At 47.4% G+C, this 14,310-nt stretch overlaps 1 protein-coding gene across 2 annotated transcripts in view; it reads right to left on the bottom strand.

The window, feature by feature from the left end:
- ADGRG6 (adhesion G protein-coupled receptor G6) overlaps nucleotides 1-14,310 on the bottom strand; it is a 183,255-nt gene that overhangs the window by 95,894 nt on the left and 73,051 nt on the right. For both annotated transcript variants that reach the window (XM_054980842.1, XM_054980850.1), the window contains exon 5: nucleotides 3,654-3,722. In XM_054980842.1, coding sequence (XP_054836817.1) covers nucleotides 3,654-3,722 — 69 coding nt within the window. The remainder of the gene's footprint in view (nucleotides 1-3,653; nucleotides 3,723-14,310) is intronic.

Below are 14,310 nucleotides of genomic sequence, written 5' to 3'. Positions count from 1 at the left end.
CATGAATAGAGAAATGTAATTAAATAAGACTCTTCTGCAGATAAATTTTAAGCCATATCTTGGGAGAAAAAGTACCAGTCATTCTCTAAGACACTTTTTACTCAGCGTACAACCACAATTTGGGGAGATTTCTAACTGAATGAGCTCCCAGGAAGAAAGCTGAAATCAATACTATTGGTTTGTCCATGTATGATGCTCAAGGTCACTCTAAACATTACTTTCTTCACAAGTTCATCACAGAGCCAACCTAGGATCGCACAGACACACAGCACCTCTGGGGAATGGCTTGCATAAAAAAGGAGAGCCCAAATGGCCTCCAAAAGCTGCTGCCGCGAGAGGGAGAGCTCTTGCCTTTCTCTTAAATGTTTTTCCACCGTGCAAAAACAGTACTGTGTGCTGACACACATGCACACAATACTTTCATCTGCAGTAGCAGAAACAGGAAAACTCCTCCCACACACTGTTTTTGCATGGAAAAAATGCTCCGTGGCAAACTTGCCAAGAAGATAACGCTTAGAGTGACCCTCAAATTACTATCCATTAAGTGTGGGCAGCAATAAAAACAAAAAAATGGTACAATTTTGATCCAGTTATCAGGAATACCATAAATATTTGGTATTCCTGATAGCTGGGTCAGAGTCTCTATTTGGATTTGGTTTTATTAGAGAATCCCAAGTACATTTGTTCATTATTCCCTATGGGGGAAAATGTGTGTGTGTGTGTGTCAGGGCATTTTTAAAGCAACCTCCACCAAATTTGCAGGGAACCCAGTCCTTCCTGTCTGCTAAATAACCCCCAAGTTTCAGGAAGATAGGACCTAGGGGTCCAATTGTATGAACCCATGAACAAGCTGCCCCTTGCCATTCTCCATTGTTTCCTATAGGGGAAAACTTTCCAAGGCTTTCCAAGACAAAGAACCCTTAAGCAAAAGCAATCCTGGGTAAAAAGCCAGTCTCAATGCAAGCTGAACTAACAAAGCCCAACAGAATTAAACTAAAGTAAGGGAACCAACATCAAACCAGAGACAAGGTAGAACAGAACCAACAAGTCTATGGCATTCATTTCTCTCATTCAGATTAAATCTTAGTGTATATAGTACAGAACAAAACTGAAGCAAGGGAATCTCACCAGAATCAAACTGAAGCAAGGGAATCAACCTCAAATCAGAGAATCCCATGGGAACAATGTCAAACTAGAGACTTGCACAAGAACTAAAGCTAGAGAATCAACATTAAACCAAAGAATGCCACCAATGCTAAAGTGAAGCAAGGGACACTGTAACAAGTACATAAATAGTAAGCAAGGTGCTGCTTAAGCAATTCCCCCCACAAGAAGCAAAAAGTAGATAAACAGCAAGCAACTGCTTAAGTAATTCCCCACACAAGGACTCTTTATAATGTATATAAAAAATAGCAAGCAGCAAAGCAAGCAACTCTAAACTAACACAACCAAAAAAAGCTCTCTCCTCAATGAACATCCATTGACCAAACATTCACTCACTCACTCCACCGAAACAAAATAACAAAAACAGCTTGGAGACGTTCTACCTCTACCAAGTTGCAATCTAGTTATCTGAAAGGGAGAATAACCAGAACATCATTTTGCATTGTCACTTCTAATCAAAGAACACTCTGTGACTTTCTAGTACCCTCATCATGTCACTCTTTTAAAACGTACATTGCTTTAGAGATGCATTATGAAGGAAAGTCATTTTAGCCAAATAACAAATTAATGATGAACTATATTTCTAAAGAGCTGCATCTTACCAACCTGTATTGTTTCATCAAGCCTTTGAATAATGCCACCTTACAAACCATAGCCATAGACACATAGCCCAGTATTTCCTTACTCCCTATGGCCACTTCATCATCCTCAAAGGTTAACTATGCAGGTAGGGCTGCTTTGCAGGATACGTATTGGGTGGCTGTTTGCCCTTAGCAGAGCTGCTAGCCTTTTTTTTTTTAAATAGTGGCATGATGTAAGCTGCAGAGGCCTCTATAAAATGGCTGCCAGTGCTAGGAGGCTAAGCAGGCCACAGGGTGACACACTCAAAATGGCCATCCCAGCACAGCAGAAGCTGTGAAAGCCCCACCAAAATGGCCCCCACTGCCAGTAAGCAGGAGGCAAATCAGACCATATAAAACCCACACTCAAAATGGCCACTGTTGGAGCTGTGCATATTGTAGATGCCTTCTTAATAAGGCTGCACTGCCAGGAGGCAAAGCAGGCCACTGGTGCCACACTCAAAATGGCTGCATCCAACTGAATAAACTGCCAAGCCTTTTCACCAAATGCACCCCCTGCTGCCTGAAGGCCTTAAGCTGAGCTATTGCTACGAGAAATACTCCCTCCTAAGTAAGTATAAACGGGGGTGGGGTGGAAGCGTAGACAGAGACGAGGCCTACCAGCATCCACACTGCTAAGCCAGTAGCAGTAATGTAATCCACCCCTCAGATGGCTGCAATTCACCCCTGCGGCCTACAGAAAAGCCTATTGCTGTGTCTGCTGAAAGTATTCCCTTCCAACAAAATAAGGGTGCGGGGGGAAAGTGACTGATTAGACCAGAGGCCTGCAAGGACTGGATAGAACCCTGCTTTAGCCCTCCTGACTGATAGACAACAGTCCCCAAATGTTAATTAGAAGGGAATAATAATAATAATAATAATAATAATAATAATAATAATAATAATAATATCTCTGCCAAACCACTGAGCCTGGCGCTGGGCCCTGGCTCTCCTCCTGTTGTTTGAAGGTATCAAGCAGGGGAATATCACAGCGTTCCCTGAGGCAGCTATAGCCCCCTAGCCCTGAGGGCCTTCAGTAAAACTGGCCTCAGAAGAGCTCGGCTAAGAGAGCTTGATATATGCTTGAGGTGGCAAGTGAAGGCCCCTTGAAAAGGAAAAAAGGCCTCCAAATAATGAACGTGAGAACGAGGCAACAAGTGCTGATGCAGAGGCAGGGCTGTCCTGTTAAGGCACTTAGCCCCACCCCCTTCCCATGTGACCCTGAGAGGCTGGGGAAATGCTGCCATTTATCCTCAGTGGCGGCAAATGCAGCCCCCGGCCTCAAGCCCTTGGCTGCTGGCCGGGTGGGGGCCGAACTCCTCAATGAACATCCATTGACCACCCATTCACTCACTCACTCCACCGAAACAAAATAACAAAAACAGCTTGGGGAAGCAGGCAGCTATCTTTAAACTGGTAGAGTTGCATTTAACCAATAAAAACAAATATATTCAGTTTCATCCAGCATTAATGTATTCAGTAGCCCGTTTTTTTTGGAATTCTGTATTTTGCTTCGGTATACCCAGATAATGGTGATTTTGCCATTATCTTGGTACACATTCAGTATATCATTACTGAATCACACATAGCTACTACGCATACTCTGCCTGTGCTCTGACTATACAAAATATGAATAAATCACATTAGTTCATTTTGACATAATATGTGCTGGTTAGGTTTCAAAGAATGAAGATGTTAGAGAAATAGTGCTATCAGTCTTTCTACATACAGCACGTACAGATTGATAATATATACATAATATCATACCATTCTTTTAGTGTTCAGCATTTAAAAGAATAAATATATATATATTGAAAAATCAGAGAGATCTTTCACTATTGAGCCTGTAAAATGGCACCCATCTCTTACCTTGACAAAGGCTTCCTAGGTTTGCACAGCTGGTGGGTTCAATTGTTGGTAAGGGAATGAGATAGGATCCTTTAATACAAAGAGAGACAAGGCATAAGACAAACTGGGTTCAAAACAACTGACGTGTACTATATTTTTAAGCTGTTTTACACTTTGCTTGTACCCTGAGGATTGTTGTATGGCTAGTGAATGTTGCTTTATACTGTATGGTTTGTTTTTATTGCTTATTTATTAGTGATTTTTTTATTCTGAGGCCCTTCTTGCTTTAGCATAAAATGAATGGATGAACCAATTAAATTAATTTAGTACAGTAACAACTCTTCCAATTCCATCCAGTGCTTCTCTGTTTCAACAGGAGGGCACTGGCATGAAGAAGTTGCTAAAGATCTAGAGTTGGATATATATTTGATGTTATCCCTTGACTGGGGAAATCTCTGTTTCTGGTTCAAATTTCAAACCACAAACATTGCTTCAATTCAACTTTTTAAGAAGAGCAATTTTTCGTATTTCCAAAAACAATAACATTAATGAAGTCCTATCTGCTGATAGAAGTTTGCATAAATGAGCACAAGACAACCTTATTTATTAGCACTGGAATAAAGTTACTGTTGAAGTTAGTGAATGGTAGACTGTTTATTATTTATTTGAATCTTTACATTTTATTACCAAAAGAAGCTTCAGCAAAACTTACAGATTACAACACATTACAAAATAAATTACAATTAATTGCCATAAAATCATATCAGTAAATATAACAGAATAAGTAAATGAATAAACAAAAAGCCTGCTACAATGTCATTTAGGAATTTTCTATGGAAAGAATTCTCATTGCTTTTAGCCTTTCTGGTTCAGACTTTGCCACAGAAATCTTGGGAACTACATTTTCCATTAGGGTTGCCTGCAGGCCTAGAGAAAAAAAACGTTTTGTCCTTTTCATGAGGCAAAAGCTTCACCTTCCCTGTTTTTTTCTTGTTTTGAGGTATGGGGTAGGTGGGTGGGGGAGCTAAACAGTCTAATAAATGTGTGCAGTTTAACTCTGGTTTATTGCTGGCTAATTCTAGTGGGGCTAATATTTTGAAAAAGAAACAAAATGCATGCCTAGTTTTCTTGCTTGCACAGTGCTTAAGTGCTAGAAAGTTATGTTTAGGTCAATCTTGTAGAACCCACATATAGAATATGTTTTTAACAGCCTTCCTTCCTCATCATACAGCAACCTATCCAGACACCTGAATACTCAATTTCAAATGTCACATTAAACAAAGAGAGACACTGTTCTCCCAAGACGATTATCTTTGTCAATAGATTGGTGTGCTTATGCTGAACAAGTCCATTAGCAAAATATTTTCCAGAAAAAAATCAGTAATTAAAATAAAAGGACTTTGCTGCTTAGTTTTGTAATGGAAGTGACATTCATATGAAAATCGAAGCTCTTTTATTATTTATTGGATTTCATTGCAGTGAAATACAATGAATGTGGCAGATTAGCTGCTTTTCTGTGAACTTTGCGCGAGTAATGAATAATCAGAACAGATAGGCACAACAAAGCTTTTGCTTGTCATCTGTTACAAGGCTTACCAATTCTTATTTCAAAGTAACTATAACTAAAATGATTGAATGTTTGCTGGAGGTATTTAAGACTACTTTTACCACTAAGGAGTACTATCAAAAGACAGAATTAAAACAACAACAACAACAGCAACAATAGCAACAACAGCAGCAGCAACAGCAACAGCAGCAGCAGCAGCAGCAGCAACAACAGAACATTTAATCTATATACTGCCCTTCAGACGAACTTAATACCCACTCAGAGTGGTTTACAAAGTATGTTATTACTAGCAACAGAGTCTGTTGTAAAAACAAATATAATGGGCTTTAGCAGCGGGGCTTTGGGAGGGCTGCACTAGTGCAGCCCTCCCGAGGCCCAGCAGCTGGTGGAGTTGGCAGGAAGGCCATGCAGGGAGGCAGCCCCACTTGATGCGCCTGCCTGCCGGCTCCGCAGGCAGGCCTCTGAGGTCCGCAGAGCTGGCAGGGAGGTGTAGCGCGGCCCTGCCGCCAGCAGAGGTGGCAAGAACACTACGTAGGGAGGGAGCTTGCTTTCTCCCTACCCAGCTGAGTGTTGGACAGGCTCTGCTGCCACACCCTTTTACCTGTGGATTGGTTGGGCAGGGAGAAAGCCTCCTCCCTGCCCAGCTGAGTGGTGGGCAGGTGGGCGGTGTTAGGTTTTGCCCTAGGCCCTGTGAGACACTGCCCTGTGAGACACTGACATGCCTTACTTCAGCCTTAAAGGACCTTCAAGGAATATGCGGGATCCCACTCTGTGGAAAGAGGGGGGTATACCTCACCCTCACTCCCTCTCAGTCCACCCGCAGGTCCCTTCAACCTGACATAGTCCCGACTGTCTTCCACAACAGCTGTCTCCATCCAGTTGTCGGTCTTACTCCTTCCCTTCCTCTTCATCTTCTTTCCTTCACCTCCTCTCCACTGTTGCAGGCGAGTGCTAAATGTGGGGAGGAGAGCGGGGAGGGGGCATGGCGACAAGAAACACATGGACACAGTGCTGGAGGTAAAGAGGCCACAACTTTATTGAAATTAAAGCTCAGACTGCTCTCTCATACTCTCTCTCTCTCCTCCGCTCCACCACACTGAGGGGGGCTAGAGAGGTTACCCACCACTCAGAGACACCTTACCTGAGCAGGCACTACTCACTTCTGTGAGCCTTTCCTGCCTTTGTGGAAAGGACAGGAGTCAAGGGCCCCCTGCTCAGAGCGGACAGCAGGTGCTGTTGCACAAGTGCCGCCAGCATCACCCATCTTCCTGCCTCCGCAGAAAGGAGGGGATGGATGGGACCGGAGAGGTCGCTGGGAAAGGTCAGAGTGGTTCCAGAGAGAGAGGGGAAGAAACGGGGCAACAGCAGCAGCTGACATCAGCCACCTTCCTGCCTTTGTAGAAAGGACGGATTTGTGGGACCCATTCCCCACTGCTCGGAGAGTACAGCAGGAGCCTGGTATAGGGGGCACTGTGATGTTCAACTTCATGTGCAACAGCAGTTAAGCTATTCCTTGTGGCCCAAAGTGGCAGCAGCCATCAGCACCCACCTTCCTGCTTTTGCGGAAAGGATGGAGTTGTGGAACCATTCCCCCCTGCTCAGAGGGGACAGTGGTTGCAATGGATAGGGGAACCGTGTGGCTCAATGACATGTGCAACAGCTCCTAAACTGTTGCACAAATGCCCAGAGGAGGCTGCCGCCAGCATCACTCACCTTCCTGCCTTCACAGAAAGGAGGGGATGAGCAGGACAAGAGAGGTCATAGGGAAGGGTCGGAGTGGTTCCATCCGGAGAGGTAGAGGTAGAAAGAGTGACGTAGAACTTCTCAGGGAGAGGACGACAAAGGGTTACCCAGTGGAACAGGATCGAGAACACCCAAACCTATGACAGCCATCAGCCGAGAAACCCACTGAGCTTGCCTATGGACCTTTGCAGCTCCAGGATCCGAGGGGGTCTAGAGCGCGACACCAACACTCCCAGATACCTGACAAGCTCAGGCACTAATAATGATCTAGGTGACCCCTCAGCAGAGGTGCCCTCCCAGCTTGGCCCCTGGCCTGGGAAGCCGTGGTGGCACAAATGCCCACGTTTTGATGAGTCCTCCTGAGCCCTCAACCTCACCGTTCTAAATGGCACTGTCCCCAACCCCGAGCGAACAACCTCTGCAGGGGCGGCCTACCTGACCATGCCGCTCCCACCTGACCCAAATGTGCCAGCCCTCATTTGAGATACCCACTGGACTCGATGGGCAAGGGTGTGCGGCGACAGCATGGAGAACCAAGGGGCAAGATGCTTAAGTAGCCTGCGGAAGCCCATGCCCTCCAAGATGGACAGGGGCAAGCCATGTAGGGCAATCGTCTCTGCCAAGATGCAAAGGCCTGCCTCCTGAACCCTCAAGCTCACCATTCTAAGCGGCACTGTCCCAGACCCCAAGGGAACAACCTCCATGAGTGCGGCCTGTCTGAGCGCTCCACTCCCACCAGCATCACCCTCAGGGCAAGGATTCTTGCTTGGGGTGGATTCCGGTGACCCTCCTACTGATCCCTGCTCAGAAGAGCTCGTAGCCCTCTTTCTCCCCCCAACGGATGTTTCACTGGGCGAGGATGGAGACCACAGGCTCGAGTGTTGCCTTTTCAGGTGCCATCGATGACAGGTGCTTCAGATTATTGCCCGTGTGCACCAGGACATCACAGGCACGGCACCAAAACACATGGGGGCCATTAGAAAGGGCCCAAAAGTGCCTCCATATGGAGATGTTTAAACGTGGGCCACTAACTGTCCCAGGGGAAGGAGGACGACCGGTTACAGGCTGCACTGCGGAGCTGGCCATGGAAGACAGAGTGAGGGGTGGACTGCAGGCAGGGTCACCACTGAGAGTTTGGGATGGGGATGGGAGGGATGTTTCATAAAACACCAACCATTCCTCCAGGGAACCGTCACCCTCCTCCTCCTCAAAATGTTGAGAGAGATCCTCTTCCCCCAGTGGAAAGACCTCTTTGGTGAATCTTGGGGAGCGGGAGTACTCTCCCCCAAGCCACATCCAGTACTGCTTGCCACGAGGAAACCAGGAGGACTACCTTTGCACTCCCCCCATGGCCACCCATGGCCACCACAACATGAAGACTCACTGTAACACCATACTAGAATTAAGGAGGAAAGAAAAGGAGAGAACACTGTGAGCCCTCAGCAGAGGTGCCCACCACAGAGCTTGGCCCCAGGGCTGGGCAGCAGCCCTGGAACCTGAGGAGAACCCTATTCCCCCCCATACACCAAAAAAATCCATGCTTCAATGCACTCTCCCTGTCTCTCTCCCAAGTAACTGCTCCCTCCCACTCTATTAAGCCCTCAGCCGAGGTGCCAGTGCCACTGAGCATGGCCCCAGGGCCAGACAGCAGCCCTAGAACCAGACGGAGGGGCTAGAGCCCTAGCCCAGTACTCCCAGAGACCTGACCAGATCAGGCAGTAATAATCAGGGTGAGACCTCAGCCGAGCTGCCCACTGAGCTTGGCCCCAGGGCCTGGCATCAGTCCCGGAACCAGAGGAAGGGGCTAGAGCCCTGGCCCAGCACACCCAGAGACCTGACCAAATCAGTCACTAATAATCTGGGTTAGCCCTCAGCCGAGGTGCCCACTGAGCTTGGCCCCAGGGCTTGGCAGCAGCCCTGGAACCAGAGGGAGGGGCTATAGCCCTAGCCCAGCACACCCAGAAGCCTGACCACCAGATCAGGCACTGATAATGATGATGATGATGATGATGATGATGATAATCAATGTGAGCCCTCAGCCGAGGTGCCCACAGAGCTTGGCCAGAGAGCCTGGCAGCAGCCCTGGAACCAGAGGCTGGGGATAGAGCCCTACCCCAGCACACCCAGAAGCCTGACCAGATCAGGCACTGATACTAAGAATAATCAATGTGAGCCCTCAGCCGAGGTGCCCACAGAGCTTGGCACCAGAGCCTGGCAGCAGCCCTGGAACCAGAGGCTGGAACTAGAGCCCTAGCCCAGCACACTCAGAAGCCTGACCACCAGATAAGGCACTGATAATAATAATAACAATAACAACAACAACAATAAATGTGAGCCGTCAGCCGAGGTGCCCACTGAGTTTGGCCCCAGGGCCTGGCAGTAGCCCTGGAACCAGTAGAGGGAGAGATCCATATTTAACCACAACCGCACGCCCCCAGCTCCAATACACTCTCCCTGTCTCTCCCCAAAGGCTAGCAACAGCTCTGTCCCACTCCACTGCTTGCTGAAACTGAAAACCAGAACTGGGAGCACAGTGCCCTTTTATAACCAGAGGTCTCACTGAGAAAAGCAGGAGGTCTGTGGTTGGCAGTAAGAACTGCCTAACAGGGTTTGCAGGGATGAGATTGGAGTTCCCATGGCCACAGAACACCCCCTCCTCCCTCCCTCCCCCTGGTGTCTGCTCCCATGTTACCAATTGTAACCAATTTGCAGCTCCACACTTGGAAGGAAGACCTGCCCATCAAGTAAAGTTGGGCTTTGATTGGGGTTTCCCGGGCAACAGAGGGAGTGCAGACAGAGTTCAGGCAGTCCCTCCCTCCGTTGCCAAGGCAATTGATTGAAGGCACCTGAGTGTCTGGCTTCACAAATAGCGGACGAATGCAATGAACGAGGCTTGCAACGATCACTTGTTTGTCTGGAATGGCGCCTCACGAACGGCCCATTTGCGAACAGACAAACAGTCTGTTTGTGGGGTTTTTCTGTTCGTAATGCTGTTCGTGCCCATGTCTACTAGTGAGTACTCACTACATCCATCTGATGCAATAGACTCTAGAAAGCTTATTCTAACATGAAAGCTTTTCAGCCTCTAAGGTGGGTGTCTGGGGTCTGGGATGCCCTTTGGCCTGAATGGAGCTCCGATGATCCCACAGTCCCAGAAGATCCCTGTGTAACCGTCCCCCTCCAATGAAGCCAACAATGTGCCAGGAGGCAAGTGGCAGCCACACAGTGCTGTTACCCAAATAGGAGGTCTCCTTAGTTGGTTGGGGGAAATAGAACACACACACACATAGCACATGGCTGGGAAGCCCAGTTATAGGGCAAAATGTTCCATGAGGCAAAACTGACATCTGTGCCCCCAAACAATGGCTGTTACCAGAGGTGGGCAAAGGAGTTGGGAGAGGTTTGATAGTTCCTATCTGGGATAGACTATAGGTGAGAATATTGCTTCATGACCTGGTAAGTACCAGATGGGAAGAACTATCAGGTAAACTGAATAGCTTTGATCAGGGTAAATGGGTGAGGGGAAGTATAGGGAGGCATTGGTGAGCTTAGACAGGGGTTTTCTCAGAAACCTTGTTATCTCTGCATCTCTCCAGGTCATGGAGGGGCAGTCAGTCAGTTAACTGTGCCTGACTCATGTTCTGGTAATTTTCCAAGCTCCTGCCAAGTTGGTATTCATCCTGCCTTAGGCCATGCAGTGTCTTGAATTTATGGCATATGAGGAAGAGATTTATGATATTCCATCAATAAACTCGTCTCAGCATGAATAGGGGATCTGACTGCTAACATTACTTATGTGGCTACAGAGGGTTGCTGATGATGGCAGCAAGAGGCAGCAACCTGGCCAGCAGAGCAAGGGCCATGTTCAGCCTGATACAGCTATGCAGGAGTTGTGGCTGGCCTCTGAGGGGTCAACTGTGGCGGGCATCTGACATGCTCTGCTGGTGAGGCCAGCAGGCTCACAGCAAGCCCTGGCCACACCTAAGAGAAGGACTACAGATGGGAGAATAGAAGAGGGAGGAGCATGCCCAGATGGGGCCAGTGATGCTCCTGGGCTAACCAGCAGAAAGGGTGGAGGGACCAGACAGAGGGGTCTCTGGCTGCCATCGGCCCAGGCTTTAAGGCAAGCTCTGAAGGCTAGGAGTGAGGAGGAAGATAAAAGGATCCTTCACAACCAAGGCTGGGGAAGAGGACCTAGGGATACTGCAGCTTCAGATCAGGACCATACTCCTTAGAGCAGGCTGAGGGTACTCCCATGATGCAACCAGGCCCCTGGCCCATCTCCTGTATCTGAAGCCAGGGGAGGCTCCGGAAGGAATATATTCAGGACGGTGGAGGGCTGGGAGGTGGGAAAGGAGAAGTGCAATAGCAGAGTTGCCCAACATTTTTGAGCTAGTGGGCACCTTTGCAATGTTGAGACGGGGTGCTGAGTGACATTCCAAAACAACTGCCAGAAGAAGCAGAGCCAAATTCAAAATTGACTTCTGCAGGAAGTGGAGCCAAGACAAAAATGGCTGCTTCAGGACAGACACAAAACTTTGTAAATAAATTGTAAATGAACAAAAGCCTGAAGGGGAAAGGAAAAGAGAAAGAGACTGGGGAACAAAAAGAAACAAAAGAAAGCCCAAGGCAGTGGGGGTGGGGATAAGGTTGTCAGGCCTGTCAACTAAAGGGAGTCAAGGTAGGGCAGGAACATGGGGGGTCATTAGCTATGGCATGATGCCACTTCTGTGAAAACCTGGAAGTGACATCATGCTTCTCCAGGAACTACTGGACTCTATAGTAAAATCACAGTTTCTAGTGATTTCTAGAGAGGTGTAATACCCACCTCTGGGTGTTTCTAGTACTGACATCATGCTGTCACTGGCAACATTTTTTTAAACAAAGTTTTCTTTCTCCCATTAGCTGCTGGAGTGCCAGTGGGCACATAGCAACCCTAGAGCGGAGGGAACTGCAGCTTCCAAACCAATAGTAGACCACCATGAGGGTATAGGGACCTGGCAATTTTAACTGTCATCTATATGCTGACAACATCTAACTCTGTATCTCCTTATTCAGATCTGGTGATGTGGCAGAGGTCCTGAATTGCTGCCTGTCTGCTGTGGTTAAGTGGCTGAGTAAGCATAGAGTGGCTGTAAAGTTAGAGATAACGCTCATTGGGAAGGAGATCTTGAAGGTCCATTTTTAGTGGCTGACTTAGTTAAGAGCCTGTGGGTTATACTAGATCCTATTTGTGGCCACCTGGATCCATGCCATGGTAATAGGAAGACTAAACTACTACAAGTAGGGGAACCACAAGGACTTGCGGGAGGCATTTTGTTTTCCCCTCTCCCACAATGTACTTTCCCTCTTCCCTGGCCACCCTCATAGCTCTCCCTTTTTCCTCTTCCTTTTCTCCTTCCCACCCACATTTGTCTGCCTCTATCTTCAGCATTCCCCCCTTCCCCTGTTCTCCAGCAGCCTCTTCCCTATGGCCCAGAAGCGTGGTGCCAGCTGAGCTGGGCCCAGTTGCATGGTGGGGAACACTGTCCTTGGTATCCCCTTCCCCACACTATTTCTTCTTTTCCTTCTACTGGCAGCCCTCACCTTTTCATACTTTCTTCTCTCCTTCAAACCCTCTAAACAACTTATTTTATCTGCCCCTCATCTTCATCTATATTTCTTATTTATTTACTTCATTTCTATATTGCTTTTTTCCACAATGAGGAACACAAAGCTACTTACGTCGTTTTCCTTGCCACCATATTAACCTCACACAGGGCTTTTTTTTCTGGAAAAAAGGTGGTGGAACTCACTGGGCACCATATGTTCTCCCGGGACCGCTGGGCACCATACACACTTCCGAAAAGTGATGTCATCACGCAGGCCATGGCCGCCCTGGGACTGCTCCCGTACTACACATGGGGCCGATTTGGGCCAAAATTGGCCTGGAACACGCTGCTGCCATGCAGGAGAGCACTCCTCTGCCTGGCAGTGGCCCAATCTTGGCCGTTTTAGGCCTAAATTGGTCCAAATTGGGCCTGAATTGGCCTGGAATGGTGGCTGCCACATGGGGAAACCCTCCTCCACCTGGCAGCAGTCCGATCCTGGCTGTTTCAGACCAGAATTGGGCCAAAACAGGCCCACAATAGCCAAAACAGGCTCAAAACAGCCAGGGTCGGGCCCAAATCGACCTGTAGCGGACCGCTGCCAGGTGGAGGAACCATGCCCCACCCAGCAGCAGTTCTATCCTGGCCGTATTGGGCCAAAACGGCCATTAAAAATACCCACCACTCACATGGGTATTTTTAAGAGGTGCCGGAATGCCGTTCCACAGTGTTCCAGCTGGAAAAAAGCCCTGTCCTCACAAAAACTCTAAGGCAGGTTAGGCTAAGAGTGTGTGATTGGATCAAAGTCACCCAGTGAACTTCCACAGCAGAATGGTGATTCAAACTTAGGTCTCCGGGATCCTACTCTGATACTCTAAACACTATACTACACTGGCTGGGGGGAGCGGGGAGGGCTGCTGTTGAATTGTTGCAGGCAGCCAGGCCTGAGTGAGTCATGCAACTCATGTGGCATCAGTTTCTTCAGTGATTCTTTTTGGGTCTGGCCCCACTGAGTCCTTCCTCAAAGGCCCAAATAGCTCTGGAAAGGGTTCTGCCCCTCCCTGACAGAAACCAAGCTGGGAATACTGAGTAAACAGTATGGTTATGGTTGCCTAGCAATAGCCACCAAAGGCATCTGGGTAAAGCTACAGGCACTCCTTTTATCATTTTTTTAACCCTCCAATGTATTTTCTTTTAGGTTTCGCTGGAAACCTGAGGCATTTTTCAAGTGTGTAGGAAGATCTGCCTTTTCTATTCATAGCCCCAATATCCAGTTGTAAGTATCCTCAGATTAGGGCCACTTGGCTATTAGTATACAAGTCAACTTGGAGTACATAATGGTACATAATGTCAGAACTTGGTTATTATCAGAAGCTAAACAGAATATGCATATTACTCCAATTCTGCAGTGACTGAGTTCAGTTCAAGGTATTGGCTATCATGTACAAAGCCCTTTATAGCCTTGGTCCCTCATATCAGCACGACATTCTATCTCCCATGCTCTGCCACAACAGCTTTGCTCATCTAAGCAGGGTTTCTGCAGATGCCGCCCTCCAAATGGATTGCCTGATGAAGCCATGAAGGCTAGGTCATAATAGTTTTAATGAATAGAAAGGTACTGTACTATTATACACAGTACTTACTATCTGTTGCTGTATATATTTCCTGCTATATAATCTCTGCATCAACATCTCACGTTAATACTTATTCTTTGTTTCATATTTCTGCTTGGTTTCAGATTTCTGCAATCTTAATCTTGTAATTTTGTTTTTTGAACGTC

Source organism: Eublepharis macularius, chromosome 1 (genome assembly GCF_028583425.1).
Source record: "Eublepharis macularius isolate TG4126 chromosome 1, MPM_Emac_v1.0, whole genome shotgun sequence".
NCBI lineage: Eukaryota > Metazoa > Chordata > Lepidosauria > Squamata > Eublepharidae > Eublepharis > Eublepharis macularius.
The sequence above is the reverse complement of the archived record's forward strand: the minus strand, read 5'-3'. Positions and strand labels throughout refer to the sequence as shown.